This window comes from Dendrobates tinctorius, unplaced genomic scaffold, assembly GCF_039654945.1.
Source record: "Dendrobates tinctorius isolate UK_male_01 unplaced genomic scaffold, ASM3965494v1 ptg000020l, whole genome shotgun sequence".
NCBI classification, from domain to species: Eukaryota; Metazoa; Chordata; class Amphibia; order Anura; family Dendrobatidae; genus Dendrobates; species Dendrobates tinctorius.
Window position 1 is genome coordinate 16463225 of NW_027361688.1, and position 17809 is coordinate 16481033.

The 17809-nt window shown below is 44.5% G+C and overlaps 1 protein-coding gene across 2 annotated transcripts in view; it reads left to right on the forward strand.

The window, feature by feature from the left end:
* Positions 1-17111, forward strand: part of FERRY3 (FERRY endosomal RAB5 effector complex subunit 3) — a 62605-nt gene extending 45494 nt beyond the window's left edge. For both annotated transcript variants that reach the window (XM_073567792.1, XM_073567793.1), the window contains 3 exons: positions 13552-13609; positions 15301-15368; positions 16805-17111. In XM_073567792.1, coding sequence (XP_073423893.1) covers positions 13552-13609; positions 15301-15368; positions 16805-16897 — 219 coding nt within the window. In that variant the 3' untranslated portion in view covers positions 16898-17111. The remainder of the gene's footprint in view (positions 1-13551; positions 13610-15300; positions 15369-16804) is intronic.
* The last annotated feature ends 698 nt before the right edge of the window (positions 17112-17809 follow it).

A 17809-nucleotide genomic window follows, 5' to 3' on the forward strand; every position in this document is an offset into this window, starting at 1 on the left:
GGACTGTATGGTAGGAGACCCAGGAAGACCCCACTTCTTACCCCGAGACATAAAAAAGCCAGGCTGGAGTTTGCCAAAACTTACCTGAAAAAGCCTAAAATATTTTGGAAGAATGTTCTCTGGTCAGATGAGACAAAAGTAGAGCTTTTTGGGCAAAGGCAGCAACATAGAGTTTACAGGAGAAAAAAAGAGGCATTCAAAGAAAAGAACACGGTCCCTACAGTCTAACATGGCGGAGGTTCCCTGATGTTTTGGGGTTGCTTTGCTGCCTCTGGCACTGGACTGCTTGACCGTGTGCATGGCATTATGAAGTCTGAAGACTACCAACAAATTTTGCAGCATAATGTAGGGCCCATTGTGAGAAAGCTGGGTCTCCCTCAGAGGTCATGGGTCTTCCAGCAGGACAATGACCCAAAACACACTTCAAAAAGCACTAGAAAATGGTTTGAAAGAAAGCACTGGAGACTTCTAAGGTGGCCAGCAATGAGTCAAGACCTGAATCCCATAGAACACCTGTGGAGAGATCTAAAAATGGCAGTTTGGAGAAGGCACCCTTCAAATATCAGGGACCTGGAGCAGTTTGCCAAAGAAGAATGGTCTAAAATTCCAGCAGAGCATTGTAAGGAACTCATTGATGGTTACCGGAAGCGGTTGGTCGCAGTTATTTTGGCTAAAGGTTGTGCAATCAAGTATTAGGCTGAGGGTGCCAATACTTTTGTCTGGCCCATTTTTGGAGTTTTGTGTGAAATGATCAATGTTTTGCTTTTTGCTTCATTCTCTTTTGTGTTTTTTCATTTAAGACAAATTAAATGAAGATAATAATACCAAAGAATTTGTGTTTGCAATCATTTTCAGGAAGAAACTGAGTATTATCTGACAGAATTGCAGGGGTGACAATACTTTTGGCCACAACTGTAAGTACCGGGAGACGAGGTCACAGATGTATGGAGGACTCAGGTTGTGGATGGCTTTGTATGTCATGGTTAGGGTTTTGAACTGGAGTCTTTGGGTAATGGGGAGCCAGTGCAGGGATTGACAGAGGGGAGAGGCCGGGGAATAGCGGGGGGACAGGTGGATTAGTCGGGCAGCAGAGTTTAGAATAGACTGGAGGGGTGCGAGAGTGTTCAAGGGGAGGCCACAGGGCAGGAGGTTGCAGTAGTCAAGGCGGGAGATGATGAGGGCATGGACTAGGGTTTTTGCAGATTCTTGGTTGAGGAATGTACGGATCCGTGAAATATTTTTGAGTTGAAGTCGGCAGCAAGTGGAAAGGGCTTGGATATGTGGTTTGAAAGAGAGATCAGTGTCAAGGATAACCCCGAGGCAGCAAACTTGTGGGACTGGAGAGAGTGGGCAGCCGTTTACTTTAATGGATAGGTCTGTTGGGGGGTCACGTGAGATGGGGGAAAGATGATTAATTCTGTTTTGTCCATATTTTTAGAAATCTAGCGGAGAAGGATGAAATAGCGACAGACATTGAGGGATTCTGTTTAGTAGGGAGGTGATACCTGGTCCAGAGATGTAGATCTGTATGTCATCAGCATAGAGATTATACTGAAAGCCGTGAGATTCTATGAGTTGTCCGAGGCCGAAGGTGTAAATGGAGAAGAGCAGGGGCCCTAGGACTGAACCTTGCGGGACTCCGAAGGATAGGGGGCGCGGTGAGGAGGTGGTGTGTGAGTGGGAGACGCTGAATGTCCGGTCTGTTAGGTATGACGCAATCCAAGATAGGGCCAAGTCTGTGATACCACGAGATGAGAGGGTCTGTAGTAATAGGGAATGGTCCACTGTGTCAAAGGCAGAGGACAGGTCCAGGAGGAGGAGGACAGAGTAGTGTCGCTTGGCCTTGGCGGCTAATAGGTCATTGGTGACCTTAGTTAGGGCAGTTTCAGTGGAGTGGTGTGGCCGGAAGCCAGATTGTAATCGGTCAAGGAGGGAGCAAGAAGAGAGGTGGGAGGACAGTTCAAGATGGACGTGTTGTCCAGTAGTTTTGAGGCATAGGGGAGAAGTGATATAGGCGATAGATAGATACAGAGGATGGGTCAAGAGAGGGCTTTTTGAGGATAGGTGTGATTGAGGCATATTTAAAGCTTGAGGGGAAAACACCAGTTGTTAGTGACAGGTTGAAGAGGTGGGTTAGGGTTTGGATGAAGACTGTGGTGAGGTTTCGTATGAAGTGGGATGGGATCTGTAATGGTGGAGAAGTTGGTTTTGGAGGAGGAGGGCAGGGCAGTTAGGAGGAAGGGCACTGGAGGTTGTTGACCAAGACTGTCTCTGATATCAATCTTCTCCTTGAAAAATGAGGCAAAGTCTTCAGCTGAGATGAGTGGGGAGGGAGGAGGTGCTGGGGGGCGGAGGAGAGAATTGAAGGTGTTGAATAACTGTTTAGGCTTGTGAGACAGGGAGGATATGAGAGATGAGAAGTAGGTTTGTTTTGCTGCAGCGAGTGTGACCTTAAAAGCAGTGAGGAACTGTTTGAATGCGATGAAGTCCTCATTGGAGTGGGATCTTTTCCATCTCCACTCAGCAGCCCTGGAAGCCCGCCTCAGTTCTTTGGTCAGACTGGTGTGCCAGGGCTGTCTGTTGATTTTGCGAGCTTTGGTATGTGTGAGAGGGGCAACCGATTCCAAAGCTACATCAATTGAGGTGATATATAGAGCGGCAGCGGCATCCGCATTGTGTAGGGAACTTATGTCTGTAAGAGGGAGGAGGGATTCAGACAGTGAGTGTAGATCGAGGTGTTGGAGATTTCTGCGAGGGTGTGCAAGTTTTTGAGGTGGGGATTGTGGACCTGAGGAGGAGAGGGAAGAGAATGTAAGTAGGTTGTGGTCAGAAAGAGGAAGAGATGAGTTAGAGAAGCTAGATAGAGAGCAGAGGCGGGTGAAGATGAGGTCTAGTGTGTGGCCATCTTTGTGAGTGGCTGCAGAAGACCATTGAGTGAGGCCGAAGGAGGAAGTGAGAGATAGAAGTTTAGTGGCAGCTGAGAGGGAAGAGTCAATGGGGATGTTGAAGTCGCCCAAGATGATATTGGGGATATCAGTGGAAAGGAAATGAAGTAGCCAGGTGGTGAAGTGGTCAAAGAAGGTGGTGACTGGACCTGGGGGCAGTAAATGACAGCTAGTTGGAGGGGGAGTAGATGCGCACAGAGTGCACCTCAAAGGAAGGGAGGGTAACAGAGGGTGGCAGTGGGATTGGGGTGAAGGAGCAGTTATCTGACAGGAGAAAACCAACTCCTCCACCATGCTTGCTGCTGGGGATGTGGGAAAGGTGGAATCCACCATATGAGAGTGCAGCAGGAGAGGCTGTGTCAGAGAGGGTGAGCCAGGTTTCGGTGATGGCGAGGAAGGAAAGTTTGTTAGTAATAAAAAGATCATGGATGAAGGAAAGTTTGTTTCAGACAGAACGAACGTTCCACGGAGCTCCTGTTAGGCTACTTTCACATTTCCGGCTTTTAGAATCTGGCACCCTGCGGCGAAAATTTCCCAAACCGGATCCAGCGATATGTGGTGCCGGATCCGGCTTTTTCAGCATTGGGATACATTGGTGCCGGATTACGCCGCATTAACACGCGGCGCGTCCGGGTTTTCCCGGATCCGACGAAAAGTGGCGATGCGGCGTTATGAAAAAATGTTGCATGCAACGTTTTTTTCCTCTACCGGACCGCTTTTTTCCAATGCGCATGCCCGGCATATTTCCTCGGGCGAGAATGTTAACCCTGCAAGCGGCGGCAAAAATAAAAAATATCTCTCTATATATCTCTCTCTCTGTATATATATCTATCTCTCTCTCTCTCTCTCTCTCTCTCTCTCTCTCTGTGTGTGTGTATATATATATCTCTATATTTGTGTGTGTGTATATATATATCTCTATATTTGTGTGTGTGTGTATTTATATGTATATATATCTATATATTATCTCTGTGAGTCTCTCTCATCCAGCAACCCCATCACATGGCCAGAACGGAGGGATCAGGGTCATCTGTTCCTTTAAATTTCTACTCTACCGTATCCGGCTAAAAGAAGGATCCGGTGTCAGCGTTTTATGCCGGATCCGGTATTGCGGCTTTTCACCGCAGGCTGCCGGATTCCAAAGCCGGAAATATGAAAGTAGCCTTAGTGGGACTGGGGATGCTGGGACCGGGCGAATGTGTATAAGGTTGGACTGGTTACGGAAAGTTGTGATTGGGTGTGGATGGGCGGTAGAAATGACTGCGGGAATGTGGTGAGGAGGACCAGGATTTGGAGAGATATCACCGGCAGTGAGGAGGAGCAGAGAGAGCGTTAGCAGGTGGGAGCAGGAGAGGGCATGAGGGGGCTGTCTGTGTTTGGAGACAGAGGATTGTATGTTGAGGAACAGATCTGAGCAAGAGGTGAGATGGATTGGAAGGATTGAAGAAGAGATGAACAGTTCCTTACTAGGTGTAGGGATTAGTGGGGTTATCAGAAAGTGAAGGATTATAGGGGTCAGAGTGGAAACAAACAGAAACATTGTTTACAGTGACTCTTTCCAGTTACCTTCTGTTCCCTTCTGGTTCAATTATGAATATATGGATTAATCCAGATCATCTCACACTTTTAAGATACACACTTATAGGATACACACTGCAGACTTGTGCTATAATAAGTCCTGTGCCTTCATGTACAGAGAGTATATACCACAAGGGGGCCTCACTATTGATCGATGGGTGGCAGAACCCATCGCATCAGTTGATTGCATCTGTGATCGCTATGTTGAGTTGCTTTCAACTACTCATTTTCCCTGCGGTGGCCACTAGAGGAGAAATATGGTATTACATGCACCCTTCCATTTGTTGTCCGCTACTTTGAAGTCTAGAGAGGTGACACAAGCAGAAGACCCCCCTTCTATGAGGTTTTCATACCCTAATAAGGAACATGGACATAGATTACACCCCAGTAAGGGCAGAACATCTAAGGACCATGTCAGGCAGTAGAAAACATTTGCACTTAATTATGAATTGATTAAACTTGACATATATGTTTTGCAAATCTTTTTTTCTAATTAACATGTAATAAAGTGATAATTGGCTCCGACTGCGACTTGTGATCGTTTGTGACCGGAGCTGATATTGGCCTCCCGCAGGCGGAGGAGCGTCTATTACAGGCAACATATGGGATCGAGCTGTTTAACTTATTGTCCCCCTCCTCGCATTACCACCGACACCGCAACTGAACTCACTTTTCCCTGTAAAGTCAGGAACAGAACGAGAGCCTGAAGATGCCAAAAAGTGAAACCAGAGGGTTTCGTAAGGAAGGATGTGGAGGAGGTGATGAACGTGCGCAGGACGGAGGAGAAACTCCATGACCTGGACAAGGGTGTCCCAATGGCTCCTCTCCGTATAATAGTAGGGTTCGGAGCTAACCTCTACCTCCTGGCCTGACGTGGGACATCCAAATAGATCAACATCCGCATATGAACCCAGTGATGTTCCTAAAACCGTTTTTTTTTTTTTTTTTAAGATCGGCGGGGTCAACACAGGGTTAGTTATAACATTTAAAGGGGTTGTCCTACCATTAAAAATTAATTATATATATATATATATATATAATGTGTGTGTGTGTATGTATGTGTGTGTATATATATATATATATATATATATATATTGTTATCATGAAAAACTAATAATTGCCATGTTATGACATCTAATTACATGGCATGGCGCCCCCTGGTGTTCAGTGTATAGCAATGAACACGTCCACCTACCGAGCTGAGACCTGTGGACACACATGCTCAGTCCCGCTCCTCATTGTTATCCTCGGCATAGTGCTCTTCTGTTTACCGGATAGCTTCATATACAGAGGGAAAAAGAAACTGAGCGGGGAACCTACTGGAGAATAGATTAATGGCTGCCAGATGGAGAAGGAGACCAATAAATTTGCAGTAGACTATATAGTTGACAGAGGGGAAGGAAACTGCCATGGGAACTTACTAAGGGCTATATTTATGATTGCAAAAGGGAAGGGGACTATATTTATGGCTAGCAGTGGGGGGGGAGACTGCAAACTCTTTTAGGCAATATATTTATAGAAGCTGTAAGGAGGAGGGAACTCACTTTACTGACTGGGGCCCTAACGGTAGACTTTATAGCTTCCAGAGGGAGAAAGAGACTGACTGGGGAACTTACTGGGGGGGGATATATATATATGACTGTGAAAAGGTAAGAGCCTGTCTCTAGTGCTTACTGAGGAATATTTTTTATAACTGCCAGAGGGAGAGGGAGACTGACTGGAAAACTTCCTGTGGACAGGGAAAGGCATAGACATAGCTTGGGTATAGTAGCTAAAGGGAGGAGGAAACTGACTGGGGAACATACTGGAGACTATAATTATGGCTGCCAGAGGGAGACGGTGACAGAGAAATATTCTAGAGACTATATAGCCAACTGAGTGTAATTAGACTGTAATGCTAACATACTGGAGACTATTTTTATAGCTGCCAGAGGGAGAAGGAAACTGGCTGGCAAACTTAATGGGGACTGTATTTATAGTATCTCAACGAAGGGGGAAACTCACTGGGGAACTTACTGGGGGTATATTTATAGTTGTGAATTGGAGGAATACTGACTTTAGAGCTTACTGGAGAATATTTTTTTATGGCTGCCAGGAGGAGAAAGAGACTGACTGGAAAACTTCCTGGAGACTATATGTATAGTAGCTAAAAGGAGGAGGAGACTGACTGGGAAACTTACTGGAGACTATATTTATGTCTGCCAGAGGGAGATGATTACTGAGAAAAATGCTAGAGACTGCAATGGTAACATACTGAAGACTATGTTTATAGCTGCCAGAAGGAGAAGGAGACTGACTGGGCAACTTATTGGCATCTTTATTTATGGGTGTGAAAGGGAAACGGACTGACTGGAGAGCTTAATGAGGACTTTATGAGAGCCGACGAGGAGTGGGGGCGCCATTGCGCAGGAATTTAGGGTGCCAACCTCCGCGTGAGGTAGGGAACAGTCAGTTAGGGACATTTAGGGCCAGATTTAGTGGGCACCCTTTCTATAATTCCTACAGATACATGGAGGTTGGTGGTATCCCCTATTATGCATGCAACAAAATAATTGAACAAATTCCACATTATACATAATTTGCAGATGGTACCCTGATTATCTTTCATTTTCTTTTTTCTGTTTCTTTCCCTACGATGGGGTGTAAAGAATTTGTTTTTATTCACAAGATAATCCTTGACAATGTCCATAATATGGGTGTTGGCGTTTTGTACTGATTCATAACGCCTATGCAATCATAAAATGACTTAATAATTCAGATCCCGTATAAATAATGATAGGGGGACGCAATCAACATTTTGTGATTGAGTAAATGAAGCCGCACTATTAGATTGATGTAGTAAAACAAAGTGAGCGGCTCCTAATGGTACGTGATGGTCAGGTGACTGCTTAGACCAATCACGCAATATTTTGATATGCAGACCGACAGGCCCGGTTACGCCCAGGAAGTGGGGCAGGGTAGGGTCGGTTCCTGTCCCAACATGACGCGCGGCGCCTGTTTAGGAAAACCCAGGAAGTGGGGCAAGGTGCCTGAGCAGATGCCGGCGTCATGCGCAAACCGGAAGTACTGAACGGGGCAACCGGAAACGGCAATAAGCCGCGGTATGCCGCGATTTATAAAAGGCAGCTATCTCACAATGGGCGAGCTATGCGCCAGAAAAAGATGTCACAATACCCCTGATGAGTCAGACATTGATGAAACGCGTTGGGTGACAATTCTGGAGATCGGGTCATGATTCTGGGGTTTTCAGATGGACCTTACCTGATCATCCGTTATTTATAGAAGCGTCCAAAGATAAGTACAGCGGTCTTAGTTTCTACAGTGGTATCATAAATAGATATAAATTGCTGATGAGGTGATTTTATGTTTATGCATTTGACCGGTGCTGTACACACGCTATGCTATTTGTATACGGGCTGAGTATATGTCTAACAAGTAATAATTCTGATGACATAAAGGCCCTTTGGCATATGAATATATATGTATAAGGCCCATATGGTCGGAGAGTCCAGGTTTATAAATATTTGGACAAGAAATACGATAATGTCTAGGGCCATATGGTACCTCATAAAGTACATAACGGTTTGTTTTTAAATAGAGCACTACACAATTGCACTTTGGCACATGTTTGTCTAGATTTGATGCATGGTTTTTAAGGAATCATTAAAGGTTATGTTTTATAGTTTATGATATACCAATTTGCTACCTCTGACTATAAAGCAGACAGTGGGGAAGGAGACTGCCTTGGGAGCTTACTGTGTACTGATGAATATAGCTGTCAGTGTGGTGATGTGGTCCAGAGAGAGTGAATTTTGGGTGGTGTAAGCAGAAAATGTAGAAATGGGTCAAAGCGTCCCTGCCCTGGATCATTTTTTCCCATCAGTAAAAGAGGATAGTTGATAAGTGGCGGATTGGTGGCGTTCTGACCGGTGGAACTCTATTAATCTCCATCACAGAGATGATGGATTTCATGGTAGGGAAACTTTCAGGCCTGTGTCGCGTCACCCCACGTACTGCATAAGGGCTTTTACCTAAACAGGAAAAGTCCTAAAAAAAGAAACAAAGGCACGAAATAAGGATGTGAAGTCACCTCTGCCCTGCGCAGCAGCTAGCAACGCATACGGCAGGTGTGAGTGACATCAGCAGAGGAACACCGATCACATCGCCCTTTATTAATCATCAGAGAGAACTAAAGGAACTGGGTCATCAGGAAATAATTCATCTTTTAAATTTGGTTTTCATTATAAATTTTTCAGACCTTATAGTGATTTTTTTTCTTCACTATTCCCATTGAAAACAATTTTTAAACATTCTACTTTTTTACATTGGTCGCAATCCGCTGACAGTTGTTTTCTGTATGTAGCTCACTTTTTTCAGCTTTACTGTGTAGACTGAGACAGAAGGAACAGAGTCATGTCATTATCATTAGAGGGTGGGTGAGTTAATGACGCCACTTCAGTACTACGCAAGGTTTGTGATCAGCTTCTTTTCAAGACATAGAATCGTAGAGGTGGAAGGGACCTCCTGGGCCATCTGGTCCAACCCCCTGCTCAAAGCAGGATTCGCTAAATCATCCCAGACAGATGTCTGTCCAGCCTCAGTTTGAAGACTTCCATTGAAGGAGAACTCACCACTTCTCGTGGCAGCCTGTTCCACTCATTGATCACTCTGTCAAAAAGTTTTTTCTAAACTGTGTCTCCTCCCATTCGGTTACATCCTTTAAAAGGGGGTTTTCCTTTTTAAGGAAAGTGAACCCCAAATAATGAAATATACCAAAAATAGCAAAAGGAAAAGTTACTGTCCCACCCGGGGTCCAGTGGCGGATCTCTGCTGATGCTCGGATCTCTCTGTTGTGACCGCAGCGGTGATGTCTGTTGTAACCACTGCGGGCAATCACTGAGCTCAGCAGCGAGTTCAGTGATTGGCTGCAGCGGTAACGTAAATTGTAGTCAAGATGTCACACTGCTGTTAAAAACCCAGAAGGGGTTACCTGCTCCTTTTGGTTTATGTTTTTTTTTAGGTATAGAAGAGCGTTTGGGGTCCACTTTTTAAACACCCCTTTAAGTAGTCGTCCGTAAATTGACTTGTGAACTTACTCACCTTGACAGATGATAACCCCGGTGGCACCTGAATGCGAAGAAAGAATACAAAGGACATTTTTTTTTTTTTTTTTTTTAAGTTTTCGGAGCTGGTTTGTGATCATTATCTAAAACACAGGGCTGAAACCACTGTCAGACGCCTACGCCGCTGCTGACAGCATGAAATGTAAGCGTGTGTTCCGTGTAGGCAGATAATATACGACGATGCCGGCTACTGAAAAATATCAGAATTATGGGTCTCTTTGCCTCCGGGGCTTCTCCAAAATTGGCTTTTAAAGAGATATCAACTTTTATCAAAAATGGAGATTTTGTAAAGATATTCCCATCATGGAGTTTCCTTTATTCCGAAAATCCATATGTAATGATATGAACCATTGATTTATAGGGGAAGAAGATTGGGGGGGGGAGGTGGCCTTAGACTTCTCAAAATAGTAATAAAATGGTCCAAAGTCTGTGAGTTTCAGTGGTCTCCTCTCTACCTTCTATTTTTTTTTTCCGCTTCCCAAAAAACTAACTTTTTAACTTTTAGCTCGATAGAGTTGTATCAAGGCTTGATTTTTGTAGTGCAAGCTGTAGTTTTTATTGCCACCATTTTGGGGTCCGTACATCTTTCTGTTTTCTTTACTCATTTGAAAAAAAATCTTGAAATATTGCACTTTTTTTCATTGGCAACTAGAGGAGTCACAATCGGCTGACTTTTCCTATTTTCTACAGCTCAGTTTTCAGCTTTGTTGTATAGAATAGGGCAGAGTAAACAGAGTCATCTCGTAATTATTTCAGGATGACCCTACTGGATGGTGAAGGTTTGGATGAGCCATACAGTAACACTATAGACTAGAGCTGGGCAAACTGCGACCCACAGGCCACACCGGCCCGCAGGCCAAGACGTCCGAAGGGCTGAAAAAGTGGCACATACCATTCCCTCACCCGCTGTCCATCCACTGCCATAGTCGCTATCCACATCCTCAGGATGCAAATAGTTGTGAATACATTGGTGGAGAATGTAGCAGCTGGCTCCTTTTCCCACAAATCAGCGTGTGTGTGACTGACCCAGCTGACGTGATGATGTAATGTTGTTGCACCAGCTGGGTGGAGACTCAGGAGACCGGAGCGGAGCTCTAGGGGAACAGGAGCAAGGTGAGTATGTGGGTTTTTTTCATATGTGCATGGGATGTTTCATGCCTATAGGAGGCTATGGGGGTTCATATTTTATTTAGGGGACTACGTGGTGGCTCACACTGTATATAGGAGGCTACTCATGCTGTATATAGGAGGCTATGTAGGGCTCATACTGTAATAGGGGGCTACGTGGGGTGCTCACACTGAATATAGAAAGCTATGTGGGGGCTCATACTATATATATATATATATATATAGAGAAGCTATGTGGGGGCTCTTACTGTATATAGAGAGGCTATGTAGGAGCTCATACTGTATATAGGGAGCTATGTGGAGGCTCATACTGTGTATAGGAGGCTATGTGGGGGCTCATACTGTGTATAGGAGGCTATATGGTGGCTCATACTGTACTTAGCCTCTCTATTTGGGGCTACACTGTATAGAGGGGCTATATGGGGGCTCATACTGTGTATAGAGAGGCTATGTGGGGGTTCATACTGTGTATAGGAGGCTATGTGGGGGCTCATAGTGTATAGGAGGCTATGTGGGGGCTCATGCTGTCTATAGAAGGCTATGTGGGGGCTCATACTGTACATAGCCTCTCTATTTGGGGCTACACTGTATACAGGGGCTATGTAGGGGCTCATACTGTATATAGAGGCTATGTGGGGGCTCATACTGTATAGGAGGCTATGTAGGGGCTCATACTGTATATAGAGAGGCTATGTGGGGGCTTATACTGTACATAGCCTCTCTATTTGGGGCTACACTGTATTACAGGGGCTATGTGGGGGCTTATACTGTATACTGATGCTATGTGGGGGCTCATAATGTTTGTTAGGGCTGTGTGTCACCTTTTATGGTATATAGAGAGGCTGTGTACAGGATCATACTATATATATATATATATATATATATATATATATATATATATATATATAGAGGGATGTCAGCATGCTTAATTCTGCTCAATATTAAGTGAGATAACATTTTATTAATATAAAATGATGATATGTTAATATTAATATTGAGCAGAATTAATTTCAGCCTATTGGTTTGGTCCTCCACAACAGTCACGGTCTTTCATGTGGCCCCTCGGGAAAATTAATTGCCCACCCCTGCTTTAAGGGCCTGTCACACTAAGCGATATCGCTATAACTTGTGACGTTCCCCCGCTGGTAATCGCTGATCGCGCGAGAACGTCCAGGACTGTTTCTCGTCGTCAGCTTCCTGCGGAGAGACGAGCGTGGACGCGGGCGGAGGACGCAGGATCGCCTGGTGTGACAGGTGAGTAGCGACCCCCGACCCCTGCGATGTCGCTGGTGAGATCTGCCTGTGTGGCAGCTCACTAGCGACCACTTAGCGATGTACCAGCGATCCTGACCGCGTCATATCACTGGTCGGGATCGCTGGTGCATCGCTAACTGTGACAGTACCTTTACACTATACGCATAGGTAAGTATATACACACGTGGTCAAAATTGTTGGTACCCCTCGTTTAATGACAGAAAAACCCACAATGGTCACAGATATAACTTGAATCTGACGAAAGTAATAATAAATAAAAAATCTATGATAATAAGCAAATGAAAGTCAGACATTGCATTTCAGCCATGCTTCCACAGAATTGAAAAAAATAAAACTCTTGAAGTAGGCCTGGATGGAAATGATGGCACCCCTGAAAATAATGTGACAAAAGGGGCATGTGAAATCGCGGTGTGTCCACTAATTATCATCACAGGTGTCCACAATCTTGGAATTTATTTATACATTTTATTTTAGGATTATTTTTTATGTAATATGTTCATATAAAATCCCTTGGTGTAGCTTTTCTATGAATTTTTTTTATTTTATTTTTATTTTATATTTTGCTTTAGTTTTAGCTTGTATTTGTTTTATTCTTTTATTATATTTATTATTTTAGGTTAATTTTTTTCCTGTATTTGTTTTATTCTTTGATCATATTTATTATTATTATTTTAGTTTTAGCTTGTATTTGTTTTATTCTTTATTTTTATTATTCATATTTATTATTTATTTTTTTTCTTTTAACTGGTACATTCATAGACATTAGCAGAGCTCATCTGGGTCTATATCATACCTGGGTACTACTGACGATCACGCAATCGCCGGGGTAGATCAGCCGATTACGCGATCGCCAGGAAAGATCAGCCGATCACACAATCACTGGGGAAGATCAGCCGATCACGCGATCGCCAGGGAAGATCAGCCGATTACGCGATCGCCAGGAAAGATCAGCCGATCACACAATCACTGGGGAAGATCAGCCGATGACGCGATCGCCAGGGAAGATCAGCCGATGACGCGATCGCCAGGGAAGATCAGCCGATGACGCGATCGCCAGGGAAGATCAGCCGATGACGCGATCGCCAGGGAAGATCAGCCGATGACGCGATCGCCAGGGAAGATCAGCCGATGACGCGATCGCCAGGGAAGATCAGACGATCACGCGATCGCCAGGGAAGATCAGCTGATCACACGATTGCTGGGGAAGATCAGGCGATCGCCGGGTCCAATAGTGATCTTTAGGATGCATTGCAGCAGCATTAAAACTTTTTTTTTTTTTTTTACATTCTCAGCGCTTGATCCAAAATAAGATAAGGGTTAATCAATCCCTGCACTGGGTAATTTGCGGTATTTTCACTATATGCGGTATGTATATCCCTATGAGCGGTCTGTATTTTTAGAAAACTAGGAGTCACCTGCACAGCCTCACGTACGCACACGCCGCCCCATCACCTAATAATAAGACTGAGCGCTTCCTGACGGCATTTCTTCTGTCTATTTAGGAAATGACTATACCATGGTGCCTGAAGAGAGCCGAGCTGGTGTTCAAGTGTGTGAAAGGTAACAACGGCGTGTGAATTTATTGGGGTTTTTTTTGTTTTTTTTACGGTGCGACCTCATAGTAAACACGTCTCGGGGTCCCATTGTTCCCGATCACAATCCAGGCATATTTGACGGAGAAATCATGTTGAGAAAGAATTGGAAAGGTTCCTCCAAATGTGTCTCATTAACCTCCCGTCAGCAGTGGGGTCCTGGCTCCTCCGGCCTTCCTGTGGACGCCACGTATGTCGTCTCTGTGTATGGGACCGCCAGGTCAGACGAGGCTGACACATGTCGTGAGCAGTGTAACCCCGGAGCAATCTAGATTTTTTATTTTTTTTTAAATATATGTGCAATTAAAAATATTTAGCCATCTTTCTGGGGTGAATAAATGGCTGATTAACCAGCTTGACCGGCATTGTGACCCTGCTTTACCACTCTCCTGCCTGCATGTGTAGCAAGGATATTGCGGAAAGATGTTGCACTCAGGCTGGGTGATAGGAGCTGTAATGACAACCATACCTTGCAGGGAGAGCGGACCCAAAATTTTGCCCACTGCAGAAAAAGTTTTATAAAAAATTTTCTAACCCCTAGAAGCACTTGGGGTTAGAGCCAGGACTAGGGTTAGAGCTAGTATTAGGGTTAGATCCAGGACTAGGGTTAGAGCTAGGGTTAGGGCTAGAACTATGTTTACAAATGGGGCTAGGGTTAGGGCTAAGGCTATGTGTAGAGATTGAACTAGCGTTAGGGCTAGGACTATGTTCACAGCTAGGACTTGGGTTAGGGCTAGTACTATGTTCAAAGAAAGATTTAGGGCTAGTACTATGTTTAAAGCTAGGGTTAGAGATAAAATGAGAGTTAGGGCTAGAACTATGTTTAGAGATAGGACTAGGGATAGGGCTAGTACTGTGATTAGAGCTAGGGTTATGACTAGGGTTAGAGCTAGGTTTAGGGTTAAATCTATGTTTAGAGCTAGAGCTAGTATTAGGGTTAGGGATAGGTCTAGGGTTAGGGATAGGTCTAGGGTTAGGGATAGGTCTAGGGTTAGGGATAAGTCTAGGGTTAGGGATAGGTCTAGGGTTAGGGATATGTTTAGGTCTAGGGATAGGGTTAGGGATAAGTCTAGGGTTAGGTCTAGGGATAGGGTTAGGGATTGGTCTTGGAATAGGGTTATAGCTAGAGTTAATGCTAAGAGGATGGTTAGAGATATGATTAGGATTAAGGTTGCGCATAGGACTAAGGCGAAGAGTAAGGTTTGGGCTAGCACAAGGGTTAGAGTAATAAAATAATAACAAAATAGTAATAAAGAAGGAAAAATCTATAACACTGCATAACATACATTCTGGGCTGAAAAAAGGGGCTTCAATGGCCCACAGGTTAGGGGGCACGATACACCTGCCTTAGGTGCTGGCAGCCCATACCCCTAGTTGTCTGAGGAGGGAAGGTATAACCATTTGTTTTCCTGCCTTGATTATACTGGGTCCTAGGAGTTCATAGAGCGTCCATCTCAATATATATGTCACCGGTGGGATCAGGGGTGCAGAGGTAGAAGTTGTACGGCGGCACAATAGTCCCTCTTCCATATAAGAACACACCAGTGGTAGAAATGTTACATGATGGGCCCTGGTCCACACTGTGTGTTGGGGCCAGGTATAGAGATCGGGGGCCACTATCTCCCATATGTTACGTAATATCAGAGATTTCTTTTGTAGGTTTCATGATGGAAATGGTTTCCTGGGATGGAGGCGTTTCGAGAACTGTGCAATTTCTTGTTCCGCAGGTAAGTTACGAACAGTCCAACCTAGGAACATAAACCCCTCAGATTCTGCGGTCCATGGCCAGTGCCACATCTAAACGGTTAGATAAAAAAGTCCGCTTTTTTTTTACCCACCCCACCATCGGCAGTAAACATTTTCTGGGCTCTGTTGAGCGTCCACAACAACTGAGATTCATATATGTGTCCACATTGATGCAGATGGTTGTTTAGATCTAGGTAATGTTTCCAGCCAGGAAGTGTTGTCAGGGGGACACATAAATAGATTTGCTACAGACATATTGTAAAATCTCCTTGTACGATATCAACTAGCCTTTGTCATAAGCGCCTTATATCCGACATGTAGGGAAGGAGCGAGACCCTCCTTCCTGGCCGCAGTGTGTCACGTCGGATTTGTCATGGGGTTGTCATATTTTAGTACAATAAGTATTTGTTCGGTGTCCTGGCAGCCATCTTCCAGGTATTTGGCCTCGGTGCGAGCCTGGTGCTATCTGTTCCCACGACGGTCATAAAAAGTTATTAGCCGGCGACACATTGACGAAGATGAAAAGGAAAGCCCCCCCCCTCGCTCAGAGCGGCCGCTGCGCCTTTGTCTAGCGGGATCATCTATGTTAACAGGAAGAGTCATTCTGGGCCGTGTGACACAATGACACGTATTCTTACAGGGGACTTTAACCCTTCCTTAAAATTCTGAGTTGTCAGACCCCCCCTCAGTAAAGGGATTAGGGGGTCTTCATTCCCCCTCCAAGAGGGCAAGACTTTCTCTGTTTCCTTCTGGGTATTTGGTTTCCATCCCTAGGCGCTAGCAGATGTAGGGATCCCCTGACACCCAAAGAGCCCCCCCCAACCTGTAAACCCGGCCCCAATAATCCCAGCGAATCACCAAGCAGACTGCTCTTTACAAAGCTACCCTAATGTTGAGACCCGCTTCCCCCCATTAAAGGCAGCTCTACCTAGTCAATGTGTGAGGGGCTTCCGCTTATACATAGCAGCCAAGCTGAGCGAGCCGAGCTGCAGCGTGAGAGAAAACTCCAAACCCCAGAAAAGGATCATTAGAAATAAAAATAAATTATTGAATATTTTTACTGCATCGGATGGAATTTTTTGAATGTTAACCCCTTAAAGGGGGTTTCCACTTAATAATAAAATATTAAAAATAATAATAATAATAATAATAAAAACACTGCTCCAACAGCGCTGCAGACAGTCAGTGAGGTCAGTGGCTCTGCCTGAGTGTGCACGGCACAAGCCATTTAGAGCCGCTGAGTTTGTTGATTGTCTGCAGTCCAGTCAAAGAGACATCAGATTTGCAGGTAATAACAGACACAGAGCAGTGGCGGAGACTCAGAGCTGGACCAGGGGAGGGCGAGTTAATCAATTTCTATTATATTCCGGTTTCCAAAACCCCTTTAAGACCCCTTTGCTTGTTTCTATATTTTCAGAACATCTCAGAAGAAATGTTCTACCAGCTGAGCAACATGCTGCCGCAGATCTTCAGAGTCTCGTCCACCCTCACCCTGACGTCCAAACGCTGAGACCACAGACAAGACGTCTAAGTAATAGTGAAAACCACCCATAAGCGGCCATATTGTATTATTGATATTGCCACCATCAGTGGGGATCTGTGCTGCTTTCCATCCAGGACGTGGAGTATTACAGTGGATATAGGGATCAAGGACCACAGGCACATGTATATGATATAATGCACTAACAAACATTCCAGTAAAAAGGCAGATTCTGCATTATTAATGGTGGTCACTCATCCTTTCTGCGCTATAGATCAGGGTCATGGTGTAAGTAAGCCAGAGATGGCACGTATTCAGCAGCTACAGCATGGAGGACATTATATAGCAGTACTGAGCAGTGTAGATGTGAATGCAGTACTGAGCAGTGTAGATGTGAATCCAGCACTGGAGTGAGTTGAAACACTTACTAGAAAGCTGAATCATGATGTATGTCTGTCTATCCCTTTAAGCCATTTTAAGAGCAAATGATGAATTAATGGAGAGGAAAAAGTGGCTCACAAATCGAGAAATAATATTTCTTTGATAAGATAGATCACAAAGTTTCTTATATTCACTTTTTCTATTCATTTTGCTGAAATAAGTGAAAATGCGCAGATTTTGTTTCGAATTTCGTTGCGGTACGTTTGCCGCAGCTTTTCATGCTGCGGCGCCGATCAGTTTCCGCTGTGGGTTTGTGCCCTCCCCCCGTTCTCAGACCCTCAGGCCCCCTGCAATAGTAGTATAGATGCGGACGGATAAGACAGGAAATGTCCACGTCACTCTTTATCTTCACAATTATGTTGTTTTGCGGTATTTTTTTTATTTTTATTTTAGAAGATGTATTTAAAGAAGGGAAATTGATATTTTCATTAAATTTGCCACCACCGTTGCAATCTTGGCTCTATGGGTAAATAAGAATTATGGGATGCTAAAAACGGTCCC